Source organism: Mustela nigripes, chromosome 7, assembly GCF_022355385.1.
Source record: "Mustela nigripes isolate SB6536 chromosome 7, MUSNIG.SB6536, whole genome shotgun sequence".
NCBI classification, from domain to species: Eukaryota; Metazoa; Chordata; class Mammalia; order Carnivora; family Mustelidae; genus Mustela; species Mustela nigripes.
This window is the reverse complement of record NC_081563.1, coordinates 107,096,915-107,113,352: the sequence shown is the minus strand read 5'-3', so window position 1 is coordinate 107,113,352 and position 16,438 is coordinate 107,096,915. Positions and strand designations below refer to the sequence as shown.

The window sequence follows — 16,438 nt, the reverse complement described above, 5'->3', positions numbered from 1 at the left end:
GAAGGAAAGAAAGAAAGAAATGCACGTTTTCAGGCTCTACCTGTAATCTACTGAATGAGAAATGATGGGGAAGGGGCCCAGGAATCTGTTTTAGCAAATCCTTTTAGTAAATCTGATGCACCCGGAAATTTGAAAACCACTGTCTTATTAAATGGAATCCATGTCTTATGGGTACTGATGGAGAGAAATAAAAAAAAAATAGACCTTTGGAGAGTTGTCTCCATTTTTCTGCAGTAAAATGCGGCAAGAGTTATAGTCTCTTTGCAGTTGCCTTGGAAATGAAGGATGACCATATATTTCAAACTTCAAACTGGAGCATATGTTCTGACAATTAAGAATACTTGTGATCTGGGTTGAGTGGCTACTTTGGTACGGAGAGAATATAGACACTTGCAGCTATGTGGGAGGTGGGAAAAAAGCAGGTGGAATTGAAAATGGATATTCATGTATTTCTGGGTCAAGTCCTGCCTTGGATGGCAAGACTGCCAGGTTCCAGCTGATCTTGGAATGTTAGAGGTGATTATGGAGGAAGCAGACAGGTAGCTGATATAAATGATCATTTAGCAGAAGGACCGTGGCTGGAAGAGTGGGGTCAAGAAAATATTGAACAAAGGAGCTCTAATCTTGAAGGAGGAGAAGGAAAAAGATAGAAATAGCAGTACCAGAAGCAAGTGAGGCAGACTAGTACAGTGTTCTAAAATATAAATTTGAGTAGGTTTACCTTGTTGAGTTTAAATATTTCATTGTCTGGGATCCTTGCAGTGAATTGTCACCAAGAGCCAGATTAGAATCTTGTCAGATGCTCTTGTGAGACACTCTGATAAGAAAAGGAACTGACCTGGAACAATACGTTAAAAACTACAGGTTAATTCCAGATTCACCGGAAGTGGGGATGAGGGCTATGTGCGGCTTGTCTCAAAGTTTCATTTTGCCCGACTCTAGAGGATGAGAGGTGATAAAGCAGACCTGAAAATACTGCTGTGATTTATTGCAAATATTGCTGTTACCTTTTATGTCCATAATCTCATAGAAGCAACTTAAACTATTTTAAAAATTGTTCTTTCATTATCATATTAAATTTGTTTTCAAATGCCTTTTTTTTTAACATTTAGAAGTGATTTTGAAATCTTAAAATTCCAGCTGAATTTCCAAGCAACAACACAATCCTTGTAAAAGAGAGTTTGCAAACTGCACATTAAGAATACATCTTAAGTATATCAGGATAAAACAGGATGGCAGTGCCTCAAAAACTTAAAACAGGACTATCCAATGATCTGGCTATTTCATTGCTGGGTATAAAACAGCTGAAGACAGGGATTCAGATATTTGTGAAGCTGTGTTCATAGCAGCATTCTTCGCAACAGCCAAAGGGTGGAAACTACCCAAATGTCCATTGACAGATGGGTAGATATGTGCATACAATAGAATATTATTCAGCCTTACAAAGGAAGGAAATTCTGACACCTGCTAGCTACAACACGGATGACCCCTTGAACACATGATGCCAGTCACAAAATCAACCAGTCACAAAAGAATAAATATTGTATGATTCTACTTGTATGAGGTACCTAGATGAGTCAAATTCATAGAGACAGGAAGTAGGTGGAGATTGTGAGGGCATTGCCGGAGGAGGGAATGGGGAGTTTGTGTTTAATGAGTGTGGGATTCCAGTTGGGAAGATGAAAAAGTTCTGGAAATGGATGTGGCAATGGCTGCACAGCAGTGTGAATATACCTAATGCCACTGAACTTTATCCTTACAAATGCTGAGTTCTGTATGGTATGAACCATGATAATAAAAAAAGGCCATGATAAATTTTCATTTACTATTTTAATAGTTTTAAGCATAATCCACTAATAAATAATTTTATGAGCCAAGCGTTTCATCCAAGTACTTTACCCAAATTATCCTCTTTAGTTCTCACGGAGACCCTCTGAGGTAGATATTATTATTTTGTTTTTTGTTTTTTGTTTTCAGTTGTAGTTGTGTAAACTCAGCCCACTCATTGGGGACAGTCATCCCCATCAGAACCTAGCTTTATGATAAGACTCACCATGTAGACTAAAACCATTGCTATGTTCCTCCCATCGGGAAAACAATCCTCTGTTCCCACAATTATTTCTGCAAGTTCTAATTTTCATTATAAGTCTTTTTGATCAGGTAGAGAATGTGCCATATCCTATATGTGTATGAAAACCCTGAAATTAACTGGTGATTTACATCCCTTTTAAAAGTGTAATTCCTGCAAAAGCCCAAGTATTTCAGAATAAAAATCCATATCCAGTGACATGTGTTTTCTTGTGCAGATGGTATGCCTTTCTGAAAATTGCCAAAAGAAAAGAACACATATTTTAGAAATGTTTAATATTATAATTACAGTGCATGCTGTTTTGCTTTATAATGTGCATGCTTTAAACTCCAAAGACTATTTGCTTGTGATGTTTTATTTTATCTTATGAAATTTAAATTTGCAACAATTTAGTGTATATCTTTGGGAAAATGTAGACCATGGGCTTATTTACTGTTACCTTGGAAACAGCAATGCCCAGAGTATGTTTACTCTCCTTAGTACAATTAAAGATCATTTTATAGCACAAATGTAATTTAAAATGTTACCTTCAAGCACGGGTTTTAATTAATTTTACATATATAAAATAGGTAATGGTGTTTAATCTTAAAAATATTTGGAAAAGTAGATATCGCTTTTTAATTGAAAACATGTCAATTTGTCATAATAAATATATGCATCGCTGGGCTTTTTCTTTACAAGTAATGCACAGATATTCTAATTACTAGTAAAGAAGCTTAGTTACATAATTAATAATGCTGTGAAGTTAGGATTCCTTGTCTATTTTTTTGAAACTTTTACTAATCCTTGGCGACCTTGGAGAAACCCTTAACAATTACTACTTGTTAAACAGCGCCTGGATAGGACTTTCTACAGTGATATATGTTAATATTCATGTTTTTTTCTTAATTTCTAGGACTCTGCTATTGTCACTCCAATTATTTTGAGGACTGACCCTCAGGGATTTTTCTTTTACTGGACCGATCAAAACAAGGTAAAAAATGAGATATGTCTTCCTTACATTTTCCAATTGGTTGCTGATTGCCAAGTGTTTAAGTTACCTACAAGTATATCCTTGTACCTACAAGTCACCTTAAGTATATCCATTTCATGGTTGACACTTTGTAATTTACTTTAAGATTCTACTTAGAATCCCTAAGGTGGACATGTCTTAGGATTTTCCAAGGACTAGTCTGAAGTATTAGATATGCTAAATCCTAGATCAATTGTTATTTTTTCAGGACAAGAACATGGACATGTGAATGACATTTTGTTGTAGAAGAAAATTAGCCAGCATTAGGGACTTAAGTCCCCCCTCCAGGTTGGTTCATCAAGAATAAAGAAAAATGATAAGAAAATTACTTTTGATCCAAATGACTATGAGTTTGGCTTTCCTTTTCTCTTCCTTCTCCCCTTGGCTGCTTATTAAAGAGTTCTTCCAGCCTCGGGAGGAATTGGGTCATGATCATTTGTTCACATTAGAAAATTTAAGAATATGATCCTTTTAGTTCATACCTTCAGTTTTTCAGGATTTGTTTTTTTCATTTGAGCTTCCTGTCTACCACATCATGAATTTAGGATCTCATTAACTATGAAACCAATTGAGATGAATTTAGGATCTCATTTACTATGAAACCAAATGAGATGATTCCATCTTGAATTCTTAAAAAGTAGAATGTCTGCAAATTTCAAGATTTATTTGGAATTTAATAGGCAGAAAAAAAATTCATAGAAAGTAGTTATTCAAGAGAAAATGAATGCCATGGTTCTGTACCTGAACCCATGAGGCTATAGAACGCAGAATATTTTTGACCTTATAAATTCTATTATTTGGAGATATGGGTAAGTTTTATTGATTGTGCTAAATACATATGGAAACCAATAAAATACCTGGTATCACCTTGTGAAGGACTGTTAGTCTTTTCACATCCCTGAGTTAGGTCTCTATAGCCAAAGTTATTGGAATTTGTCAGTCTTCCCTTCTGCCTTGAGGACAACCTCGACTTAACCTGTGAGTAGTGGTATGGAACTAACCTTTTGCAATGACATGTTTGGGGTCAAGGTGGAGCCTGGGGGAAACCCCCAGGGTAGTGGACAGTGCTGTCTGGCTCCCTGAGCCAGTCCTGGACATGCCTGTTTACATTCATCCAAAAGGTGAATTTTAGCCTTTTAGCCTTGAAGTTAATTTCTAAATATGGGTACACTGGAATCATCTCTGGCCATAGATGCAGGCAGGGCTACACCGTAGACTCCAAGCTAATGTAAAAAAAAAATGTATTTGAGTAAGATTTCCTACTTAATGTTCATGTTTATTACTGGGTGTGTTAATCACTTTGGCTTTGACATTCTGTTTGGTTTCCTGCTGTTATGTATAAAACAATGGCTTGAAAGAGTTGTTTCCCCCCCTCCTAAAGGCTATTTTTAGAACTGTTGAAGCTATATTCATGAAAGATATATTTATAATGCTTAGGGCATTTTTAGAGGTTGGGTATTTGTACAAGAGACTAAACTGTCAGTTTGATTTTTCAGCTTGTAAATCAAGCTTCTATAAAAGCAAGAGAAGGTATTTTGGGGTTTTTTAATAATTCATGGCAACTCAGTTAAGCTCTCTTCTAAGGCTAATCATAAATATTTCTTTGCTTAAGAAAGAAAAAGGGTTTAGGACAGAAGGTTCTTTGATGCATCTCTATTGTTCTGTGAACCCAGGAATTTGACTTAGGCCTGTTTTCAGGTGTAGGAAAATTTCTTTCAATTTTTTGCAACAACCATTTTCTCTTGGTTGTGATGCTGTTTATGACCAACTGAAACAAATAATGTGGCAGCAATTCCTTTTATCTCTTTATTACTTTCCCTCTCATGGATATTAATCTTACAGTTCTGCCAAGAGATGGTAAATTTCATTTCTCACTTTTTAAATACCTAAGTTATCCCTCAGTCATATATCAGAGTTAGGAGGTTTATTTTCTAGTCAATGATCATATATCAGTATACAAAAGATGAGAGGATTTAAGAAAAAAAAATTAAACTTTTCATGCTTCTAAGTTTGTTATTTTCTTCTGGCTTTAAGCCTGGTCTTGGAGCAAGAAAGAGTGATACATCCACTTCTAGGAGATGGACGGGTATAAGTGATATATTAGAAGATGATGCTCTCAATGAGGATGGCAAGCCAAGCTTTTAGTCCATGTTTTTGCATAAGATCATCGATGATACCTGGCCGTGTGTTACTTAGAGGCCCATTTTCTTTAAAATATTTTTTTCTAGCAATGACTCTTAGTGATGTGAATCTTTCCCATGTATTATAGAGACCGTGTCTCAGAGGGAAAACAATAAACTTTAAAGCTTATTCATCGACTTTATGCACTGTGTTTTCTGTGGATTTGGAAGCTTGCGTTGGTATTTACGATAAGGGGCTTCTCAGCCACTTTTGGGCTTCTCCCCACCTTGTTTTTCCTTTGCCGTGAAACCTGTGCCCGAGCAACACCTGGTCTGCTCAGAGGTGAGCTGAGTGGCTTTAAGAAGCTCTTAGTAAAGAAGCTCTTGTAATGAGATCTTTCTTTTTATAGCTGTGGAGGAAAATGTTCACATTTTACACAATGTCTCAGCCATGTCTTCTCTCCTGTAGAGGCTATATGATACTCCATGATGCATCACACCATTGTATAGGTGATGCTATAGTCCCCCATTTCACCCTTTATGGACAGTGACATGCTCCCTTCCTCTAACTCCCGCTTCGATTTTTTCATCACAGAAATGATAGGTGGCAAAGAAGACAGGGAGCAAAGGAGATAGATTTAGGAATTAAAATCTGGAAATAGTAGAAAGTAATTTTTAGGTAGCAAACATGTGCTTTGGTGAAACATTGAAAGACTATTTGGGGCTGGTGGAAGCAGATACATATGAACATGATCTTAAGGGATAAATGTTCATACTTTGTACCAGCTCTGAACTTATTTTAATCACTTTCTTCTTTACTGTTGGCTCTGTACATCTTAGTGACTATAAGTAGCAACAAGAAGTTTCCGAATAGGACTGTTTTGAGCACGGGGGTTTTTCTTATGTCAGTGTATAGTATGGGAAGAGGATGAGCTTTTTTTGTGATTGTGGGTGGGAAGGGGCGCCTGCACAGCCAGAGTATTTAAGAGGTTGCCAACATGAGGCTATGCCTTTTTGTTGGTCCCATACTGGGACCGGGAACAAACACAGGAAGTGTTAGCCACAAAAATCATTTAAGTACTAGAGGAATCTGCCTCACAAGTTTGGAGGAGAAGCCAAAAAGAAAAAAAGAAGTCAATGTTAAAGAGCTATTACAAACCTATCCTCCTAGAAGATGAAACAAAGTAGACCTTTGCCTTGCAACTTGATTTCCTGCTTCTGTGCCAAGATTGGTGTAAAAATAAAACTAGCTACTACTAGTTGGGATCCAAGACTTCCAGTGCAGCTCAGTGGGCTCCTCCTTGTATCTTTAGAAGAGGAGCTTGGGGGGAGATGGAAGGGGAGCACATAATTACATTAAATTGAAAAGAAATAGGAGGAAGAATAGACATTTCTAAGTGAAGGACTCCTGATACTTTTTTTTAAATTACAGATTTTAATTATCTTTAACTTTATGAATAATACACAAATACGATCTTTGTGTTAAGAGAGTGAAGCAGTATAAATGTCCTTATGCCCTTTCCATCTCTGACCCCAGTCTTAGTCTTCTGACTAGAAGTCAACCGCCACTATCAGCTTCGTGATACCTTTCCAGATATCCTCTGAAGGAATTTTACATGAGTAACTATGGAAATGTTTATGATTGTTTGTACCCTAAATACCATCATATTATTTTTACTGTTCCATGAACCTGTGTTTTACTTTATAATGTGTCTTAGAGAACTTTTCATGTAAGTACCTGCATATTTACCTCATAGTTTTAAATCCATATCCCATCGACTGTATTACTAAATTTTATTTAGTGATAATCTCTCATTGACGGACTGTTTGGCCTTTGTTTCTAGTTTGGGGCTATAGAAAACAATCCTGCAGTATACAGAAATAGTTAGCCCGTGTCTCCCACTCTGGGTATTTGGGTCAGGGGTTCCCTGAAGTAACTTCTCGAAACTACAATTGCTGATTGAAGGCTATACATATCCTAAATTTTAGTGAATAGTTGCATCACTTTATAACCCTGCTAGTCTTGTGCGACAGGAACTGTTTCCTCAGGCCCCACCAACACTATTAAGAAACATTTTATTTTTGCCAATCTGATGCAACGGTTGTATCTCTTTGTTTTAATTTGCCAGTGTCTAACTTGCTGGTAAGCTGTGCGTATTTTTATACATTTATGGACTGTTCCTGTTTCCTGTTACATAAATCTTGTATCCCTTGCCTTATATTGAGAGTTTTCTATGTATTCTAGATGTTAATCCTTTAGCTGTTATAGATGTTGCAAATACTTTCTTCCTGTTTGTGGTTTGTCTTTGAATTTCTCAATTTTTAACTTAGGCATGGCAAAAGATGACTTGCCATTTTCAATTTTGACATATTCACATTTTTGTTTGTTTGTTTGTTTTTGCTTTCCTTAAGGACTGTCTTATTCCTCATCCTTATGGCCATCATTATTATTAATTTAAGTTTCTAATCTTATTCTGTTCAAGCTGCTATCACAAGATACCACAGACCGGGTAGCTTATTCAGGACAGGAATTTATTTCTACAGTTCTGGAGGCTGGAGTCCAAGGTCAGGGCTCTCTTCCAAGTTGCAGACTTCTCCTTGTATCTTCACATGGAAGGGACTGGAGAGATCTCTGGAGCCTCTTTTTAAAAGCACTAATTGCATCCTTGAGGACCCTGCTCTCAAGACCTAAGCACCGCCTAAAGACCCCACCTTCTAATCCCATCTTTGGGCATTAGGGTTTCAGCGTATGAATTTGGGTCAGGGGCTGGGGAGGACACAAGCATCTGGACCATAGCTATCATGTAATGGGTTTTGAGGACTAATGTGAGGTGGGGCTCTAAATTTAATTTCTTTTTAAGTGAGTAGCCCTATGTGTTGGTGGTTCCCTGTCCCTTCTGGTTGGAACCACACTCTTTCTCCTGTGGTTTTCTTGTAGTTCAGGAGGTGGGAGGTGGGAGGTGGGAGGTGGGAGCTGAGGTGTCGGGGTTGATCTGAGTTGATGGTCCTATTGTGTTCCAGGTACTCACCCCTTCACCACCACTTCGGCCCATAGATCTGCTCCTATGTTTTAATGCCTATGATCTTCAGGGATGTCATTTCCCACTTCATTTTTTCCCTTTTTATCTAATGCTTTTCATACTTTCTGATGTAATAAGTACAACTCCCTTTCTGTTTACCCATAACCCTAGTTCGTAGACATAAATTTGTACCTGCATATTGAGTCATTTTGAGGGACTTAGGACAGGAGGAATGGACTCTACCATCTGCCTCATCTGCCGTTTTCTTCTGGTCTGTGATTTGCATGAGACACCATTTGGATCCTTGTACAGAGCAATGATTAAGTTTCTATTAATGACAAGTATAGACTGTCTTCTCTTATGGTAATTTTAAATTTCCATAAGGAGTTCAAAAGAAAGTTTAAAAATTAAATATTTACATAAGCCTCAATGATGTTTTTTTTCAGCATGAGTGTCCAGGGTTCACAGATATTCTAAATGATGAATCATAGATCTCCACAAGAAACTCTAGGAATATCCTATTAAAAACTTAGTCTGGCCTTCATAAAGAACTGCCAGGCACCACATAGTACAATAACCATCATTTAGCAATGGTGGTTCTTCTTTGGGGCACACTGGTATATTCCAGACAATTTTGACCTTTCTTGTGTATGGTAAGTGGGATATGAGTCTATTGAGTACAATAATGTGGTTATAAACTTAAAAAAGATGAACTCTGTTCATTTTTATTCCGTAACTTTCCCCAGAGTCTGAAACAATAACTGAAATTACCTCAGAAAACAGCAAAATGCATGTGAGGATTGCGTTCTGAGGGCTGGGATCATTCTTTGGCCTGGAGCAGTATACCAGTCATTACTAACTAACCAGCATCATCTAGTGACTGAATCTTTTCCTTCACTTTCTCTGAATGCCTTCACCATTATTTATTTATTTATTTATTTATTTATTTTTTAAGATTTTTAAAATTTTTTTATTTTTATTTATTTGACAGACAGAGATCACAAGTAGGCAGAGAGGCAGGCAGAGAGAGAGAGAGGGAAGCAGGGAGCCTGATGCGGGACTCGATCCCAGGACCCTGAGATCATGACCTGAGCCGAAGGCAGTGGCTTAACCCACTGAGCCACCCAGGTGCCCGGGCTTCACCATTATTGAAGAAACTGATAGTTCGATGCAGCATGAAGTCTGTACCCAAGTCCTTACTACTCCATATGGCCCAGGTTGACTCCTAGTGGCCAGCACTTGCATTCTTTCGCTGTTTCTGGTCCCTAGAGCTCACTTTGGCACCCTGGAAGACCCTGGGAATTAACACCCACTCTAACCCAAGGAGTTTGATAGGTAAATATCTCTGTTCTCTCACTTCTTGGGTGGGATAACTCAAAGGTGCAAGCTTTATGTTTTTCTTCCCAGCATTCTTTGGTGGGATTAATCCCATTTATCTACAGGGGTGACTGGCACGCAAACACACCGTTATGTCCTTCCTTCTTTTCCTTTCTCAGTTCCTCACTCCTGATGTGTCCTGGAACCACCTCTAAAATAAGCTAATTTTACTAGAATCCGTCTCTAGGAACTGCTTAATATAGATGCTTAATGCTTGATGTCTTAATATAGATGCCCCCTAATTAAGGGCATTAAGAGGATTTCTTAGTAAGAGGCACTGGAATCTATTAGATGAATACTTTTGTTTTAAGCCAAGCAGTTTTCTTAAAACAGCCATAATTTGGGAGCCTGCAAGCTGGTTAAGAAAACCAACTCTGGAGTTAGACAGATCTGGGTTTGAGCTTTTGCTCAACCTTATGAAATGAATGACCTTGGCTGAAATTTCTTTACAATCTAAGCCTGGGATTTGTTCATCTGCAAGATGGGGTATTACTTTTTAAGGTTGTTGTTAAGTGTATTATGTGAAGGGAGTAACACAATGCCTGGCACTTTGTAAACTTTCAATCCTCTGTGGGTTGTTTTTTTTTAATTCAATTTTTAAAATTTAATTTTAGTTTTAAAAATTTCAGCTTTATGGGGGTATATTGATTAGTTAATAATTTACTGACAAATAAAATTGTAGGATATTTAAAGCATACATCGTGGAGATTTAATATACATATACATTGCGAAAGAGTCCTTGTGGAATTAATTAACACATCCATCACCTCATGGATTTATTTTTTTGTTTGTGTGAAAACATTTAAGTTCTACTTTCAGGAAATTTCAATTATACATGACAGTGTTTTCAACTGTAGTTACCATGTTTTACATTAGATCCTCAGACCTTATTAATCTTCTAGCTGAAAGGTAGCTCTTTCATCAGCCTCTCCTTATTTCCTCTACCCCACCCCCACCCCAGGCCCTAGCATCCACTTTTGTAGTGTTTCTGTGAGTTCAGAGTTTGACTTATTTATTTATTGATTTTTTAAGATAACCACGTGTAAGTGATACCATGCAGTGTTTGTCTTTCCATAGCTTATATCACTTGGCATAACACCCTCAAGGTTATGTGTGGTAGCTTTTTATTATTGGCATATAATAAACCCTAGTTTCTGACTAAATAATTAGTGTCTCTAAGTAATTATTAGAGACCACAAATGTGCTGTTTTGAAGGCCAGGTGATCATCTGTTTATGTGTATTTTTAAATATATCTGTTTTGTTTTTTCTTTCTCCTTCAAGGTAATAGTGACTCGTGTTCTGTTTAGACAGAGCTGTGGTCTTTTGATCTAAAGCATTGAAACTTAGGTCTGTTTGGGCACACAAGATGTTTATTTATATATTTCATAATGTTTTGGGAACAGAGCCATGGAAGGCAAAAGAAGGGATTTATTGTTTAGAAGGATTTTCCTCTGAGGATAACTCATTAATAAATACTCCATCATAGGTGAAAGTTTCTTGGACCCTCGGGAATCTGAAGCATCTTATGGAATAAACTTTAAGATGATTTAAAACCCTTGGATAAGAGGAAAAGGTATTATTCACAAGAAGAATTGGACTCCACCATGGTTGTGTCATTTTTCCTAAGATAAATCATTTTAGGATTGTCCCAGCTATCCTGACATCAGGCAGCCCTTCTGCTTCTATGCTGGTCAGATCCTCAGAGAGTAGAGCTGTAGTGTTTTCAAGTGTAATTGAGATAGTCATTGGTTTGTTTGATTGCTGAGGAATGAACCTCTCCTCATCAAACCCACTTCTAGATTAAGCTCCACTTATTCTCAACACTACCTTCTTCTCACCGCCAGGAGCCCCAGAGTTTTTTCCTCAGTGAACTCTAGCTAGTATACGATAACCAAATGTGATGATTGCTTGGGTTATGTAGACACAACACAAGAAGAAATGTTATTATGATGGAACCTCTCACAAATTTTTCTTGGAGATTGTGTTTCGTGGATTTTTAGCACAATTTCTGACTGAAATGTCACCTCTTCAAATGTCTTTTGAAACCAGGGTGGTGATTATGAAACAGCGGCTTTGCGGTTTGTTGGGGGTTGTTTGTAAAGTAAAAGTGCATTGATACGATTTTCATGTCCCCCTTCACTGCACTTCATCATGCCAATAACCATGGCAATGCGTGTTCGAAGCTGCTGTGGTCAGAGTTGAGAAATACAAAACGCCCTGGCTTTAAATTCAAAAGAATTTACTCCTAATATAATTTAATTAAAAATTGTGCCTCAGTTTTATGAGTTGCTGTTATTTGGTTCTTTCCAGTCTTGCAAGGAAAAATTAAATTGTGTGCTTTCCCTGCAATGAGGCTATATATAATGGGATATTTGTACCTGTTGATACCAACATTAGTTTAAGGCACTAGATTGGAGGAATGTGTGGAAGAAATACATTTGGTATATTGTTCTTAATTTTACTTCCTGTTATGTGGAAAATGTGTTTGCCTTTGTTATGAATAGAATTTCCAGATACTTGTTTTGCTCTTTTGTTTGATTTACAGACGTTGTAGGTAGAGTGAGTGTTTTTGATTGTTCTCTGGTTCCTTCTCTTGCCAATCCAAGGTGGTTTGATCTTACCCATGGGGTCCTTGTTAAGCCTTTTCTGTACTGAATCAGCAAGACAAGTCTTCCCCCTTCCCCCTTCTGGTAAAATAAATTTAGATGGACAGTTGAGTCATTTAAGCACTTACCACAGTCAAAATAGACTAAAATAAGAATATTATTAGTTATTTCTCCTCCATTTTTTCCCTATCTTATCATCGTTTGTTTTGGTCAACTGATTTAAAAATGGAAAAACATGAACCTTGAGCAATCATTTTATTAGTAAGTTGGTGTTCAAATATAATAAATACATTTTTTAATATGCATGAATCCAATTTGCACGTACCTTTTAATTATCGTTCTTATCATGGCTACCATTGTCACCAATAATAGCAAACACGTCTGTGATATTTTCCACAAGCCACTGTTCCAATACACATATGCGTACACAGACACACTCATTTAATCTTTTCCAAAAGCCTATGACGATAGTGCTATTATTATACCCATATACAGGTACAGACATTGGCATGTACACAGAGATCAAGTAATGACCCCTGGTCATATGGTTGGCTACTAGGAGAGGCAGGATTAGAATCCAGGTAGTCTGGTTGTATGTCCTGGCTCTTAACCATTTGCTTTTTTTTTTTAACATTAAAAAAATTTTTTTATTTACTTATTTTACAGAGAGAGAGATCACAAGTAGACAGAGAAGCAGGCAGAGAGAGAGAGGGAATCAGGCTCCCTGCTGAGCAGAGAGCCTGATGCGGGACTCGATCCCAGGACCCTGAGATCATGACCTGAATCAAAGGCAGGGCTTAACCCACTGAGCCACCCAGGCACCCAATCATTTGCTTTTTAAAGGACCTGTTTAATGTGTAAAGTTAGTTTTTCTTATGAGATTTGTCTGAAGAGAAACCTCAGTAGGTTTACATTTGTGAGAAGAGGCCAACAGTCTGAGGTGATTCTCAAGTTGAGCTGCACATTGAGGTCACCGGGAGAGCTTCAAAAATGCTGATTCCTGGGCTGTACCCCACAGAGAAGCTGACTTCATTGTTCCGGGGTCTGGTCAGGCCATTGGACTTTCTCGGGGAAAGCTGTTCATTTGCTTCTAATGTGCAGCAAGGTGAACACTGACAGAAAGCAAGCTGACATCACAAATTAAGTCCGTAGACTTCCTGAGAGGATGTGCTCACTCTACCTTTCCTGTCCGTGGCCTAATTTCTATCAGAAGTAATACTCAGCTTGAGCACCCAGAGGCCCTACAAGATTTTGAATTACTTGTCTATGATTGAATAATATTCCCTATACTGTACTTAGGAAGGCAGGAAATTACTAGCATTTTTTAGAGAGATTCACAGTATCCAAGATTGAATAAAAAAGATGTTTTTTTACATTCTGTTGATTAAAATTCATTTTATTTTACATTCTCCAAATGTTCCAGGTATGAGCTATTTGTTTTATCCTTACCATGTCCTAAGCATTGAAGCCCCATTTGTTCATGTTTTTCTTGACCCTCTATTGGACCAAGTTGCTGTTTTAATTCTATATTCAATTAAATTCCACTCCACTCTACTCCACTCGAGTAAGCAAAGTTGGTTGTAAGAATGATTTTATGTACTTATTGTCATTTTATAACTTAAATTTCTATTATGGGTACAGAAGCAGATATCATCTTGTTAAATTATAACATCCTGTCGTTTCTTATTAATTTGTAGGACTCTTCCTCTATTGACACATAACCCCACCAGGGAAACCAGAGAGAGCCAGATCATATGCAGGTGTGACAGGAAGCGTGTGATTTAATCACCTCTACATAATGCGTTTGAGAGTGGTAACCTTCATGTGTCTCCCAGTAGAATTTGTGGCTTTCAATTCTATCTTCTACAGGGAACATGGATTGTGATGAGAATGATTCTGCATGAGATTTTTCTTTGGCATGTGCAAAACTCCCCACTTACTTAGGCACCGTGGTCTGGAAATTGTACTGTGGCATGGCAAACTGCACCTGTTTGAAGTGAATGCCTCCATGAAAAGTTTTATGGGGCAGAACTAGTTGCTATGCTAAGAAACTAACAACTGTGCTGGTATACATAATGGATTCTATTTTTAGATGAACATTTGTTCCTATAGCATGGCATCATTATGCAAGAGGGCGGCAGTTTCAGCACCGTATTGTGAATATTGAATTATCAGAATACCAGAGTGGAGGCCACTTTGGACTATGTTGTGAATCTTCCATATATTTTAGCCCTGGACATATTTCATTATTATAGGGAGAAAAGACAAAAAGAAAAACAAAAACAACCAAACAAAATAAAAACAAGTGAAATACTAAAGCAAATTCAGGTTTCTGGTGTTTGTAGGTTGAGTTCTTCCAGCAGCTGACCCGAAGGCAAGGATTCGAGTTCAAGTGGTTTATCTGGAAGGTGACACCCCAAAAGGGGCAGGCAAAGTAAGGCAATATAAAGGGTGAATTATCAGATAGTTTCTACTCTGGGTGTGGGAAGGTCCATGCCACTGAGGAACTCTGGGAGACAGTGCAGAACATACCTTAGAATTATCCCAGTTGAGGTGCTGGGGAACTGTGGGATTTATCCACCAATTTCCACCTATCAGTAACTATAGGCCTCTCTCCTCTGGGCTCTTAAGACCTTAACATTTCTGCCAAACCCTCTTGATGGCCAAGAGGGCTTCAGAACAGTGGGACCCTGGCTTCAAGAAAGCCCTCAGACGTACCTGTGGTTGGAAACTGTCGCTTGGCATGTGTCAGAACACATGGGCATCTCCAGCAGCAACTACTCTGAAGGCTTTAATTTTCAGCGGGTCAGACTTTATAAATCTCTACCACAGGGTGAAAACTGCAGGTTAAACCCATTCATGATCTTGTTTGGTTTGCATAAGTCATTAAAAGTATAAACCCGAGAAGCCAACATTGAAACATCTGGAGAGTTCCTATACAAATCTGGATTTCTTATCTGAAGGCATGGCGGGCATCGTTGGCTGATGCACCCCCATGGCCACACACTTGGCTGGAGCAGAGTGGTGATTGCCTGCTTTAGACACAGTGCGTGGTATCCATTCAGTCGCAGGCCCCACCAGGCCAGACTGCTTTGTTTATATTACCCCTTAGGTTCTTTGGGTCTTTTGAGTGTGAAATAGAAGACCTCTATGGTCACATTCTTTCTCAGAAGCTGCAATAAGCCATTGATTACAAAGCTTCATGTGGAATGAAGTTAATTCTGTCACAGTCGGCCTATTGGAGTGCTGTCGCGTGAAGACAGAATTCTACAGTGGAAAGATGGCTGAAGGTCAGCATACCCAGCCCCTGCTCAGAACTGCCATAATGAAAGAAACTGATGCTTTAAGCCCATTTCTTCTCTGTGAAATATGGATCTGAAATGCGCAAGCCTTCAGGTCACTCTCAGCTTTAAAAGGCCATTATTTGAAAGTGACTTTCACGTGGCATTGTCCTAGGTAAGATTTATAAATACAACTCCTCGGCAAAGGATCTCACTTGAATTGGGCCATTAATCTCTGGTAAATAAAAATGGTGGGCTCCGGAACACCAGGCATGATGACTTCCCTTTGTGGAATGAATGGGATTCACTTCACCCCCAGCTCAAGGCAGCGTGGGCACTGGGGTTAACCAATCAGTGTACTCCACCCTTCCCTCGCTGCAGAGCTGTACTGTCCCACACAGGAGCCTCTAGAAACATAGTGCTTTTTACATTTAAATTTTGATGAATTAGAATAAAATGAAAAAGCGGTTTCTCAGCCGACTTGAGCCACATTTTGAGTGTTTAATGGCTATTTGTAAGCCCGCTAGAGAACGTTTCCATCATTGCAGAAAGTTCTATTGGAGGTCACTGCACAGGGACTGGCTCCAGAATGGTCTATTCAGAACCCATCCAAAGTAAGGGGAGGTTTCCTTGAACTTATGGAAAAAGAACTGTTCTCTCTTTTGCTGGATCATGTGTTGCAAGGATATTGGATGAACCTGAATTTGTTATTTTATTCTCATGAATAAAGATACTGGGGTAGTTTGGTTAACACGTTCGGAGCCTAAAGGGTAAGCTGACCCTGCAGGGGACAAGCTAGTGAAGAACCAAATCCTTTTGATGTCATCTGAGATGCCGGATCAGCCACTGAGTGTATCAAGCCCTTCATTGTCTAAGCCCAGTTTAAGACGGCTTATTGTCTTTTTGCAGTCAACACTGTCAACTGATACATT

The 16,438-nt window shown here is 38.3% G+C and overlaps 1 protein-coding gene across 3 annotated transcripts in view; it reads left to right on the top strand.

The window, feature by feature from the left end:
* PLCB1 (phospholipase C beta 1) overlaps positions 1-16,438 on the top strand; it is a 679,879-nt gene that overhangs the window by 14,492 nt on the left and 648,949 nt on the right. For all 3 annotated transcript variants that reach the window (XM_059406554.1, XM_059406556.1, XM_059406555.1), the window contains exon 2: positions 2,985-3,062. In XM_059406554.1, the coding sequence (XP_059262537.1) occupies positions 2,985-3,062 (78 nt within the window). The remainder of the gene's footprint in view (positions 1-2,984; positions 3,063-16,438) is intronic.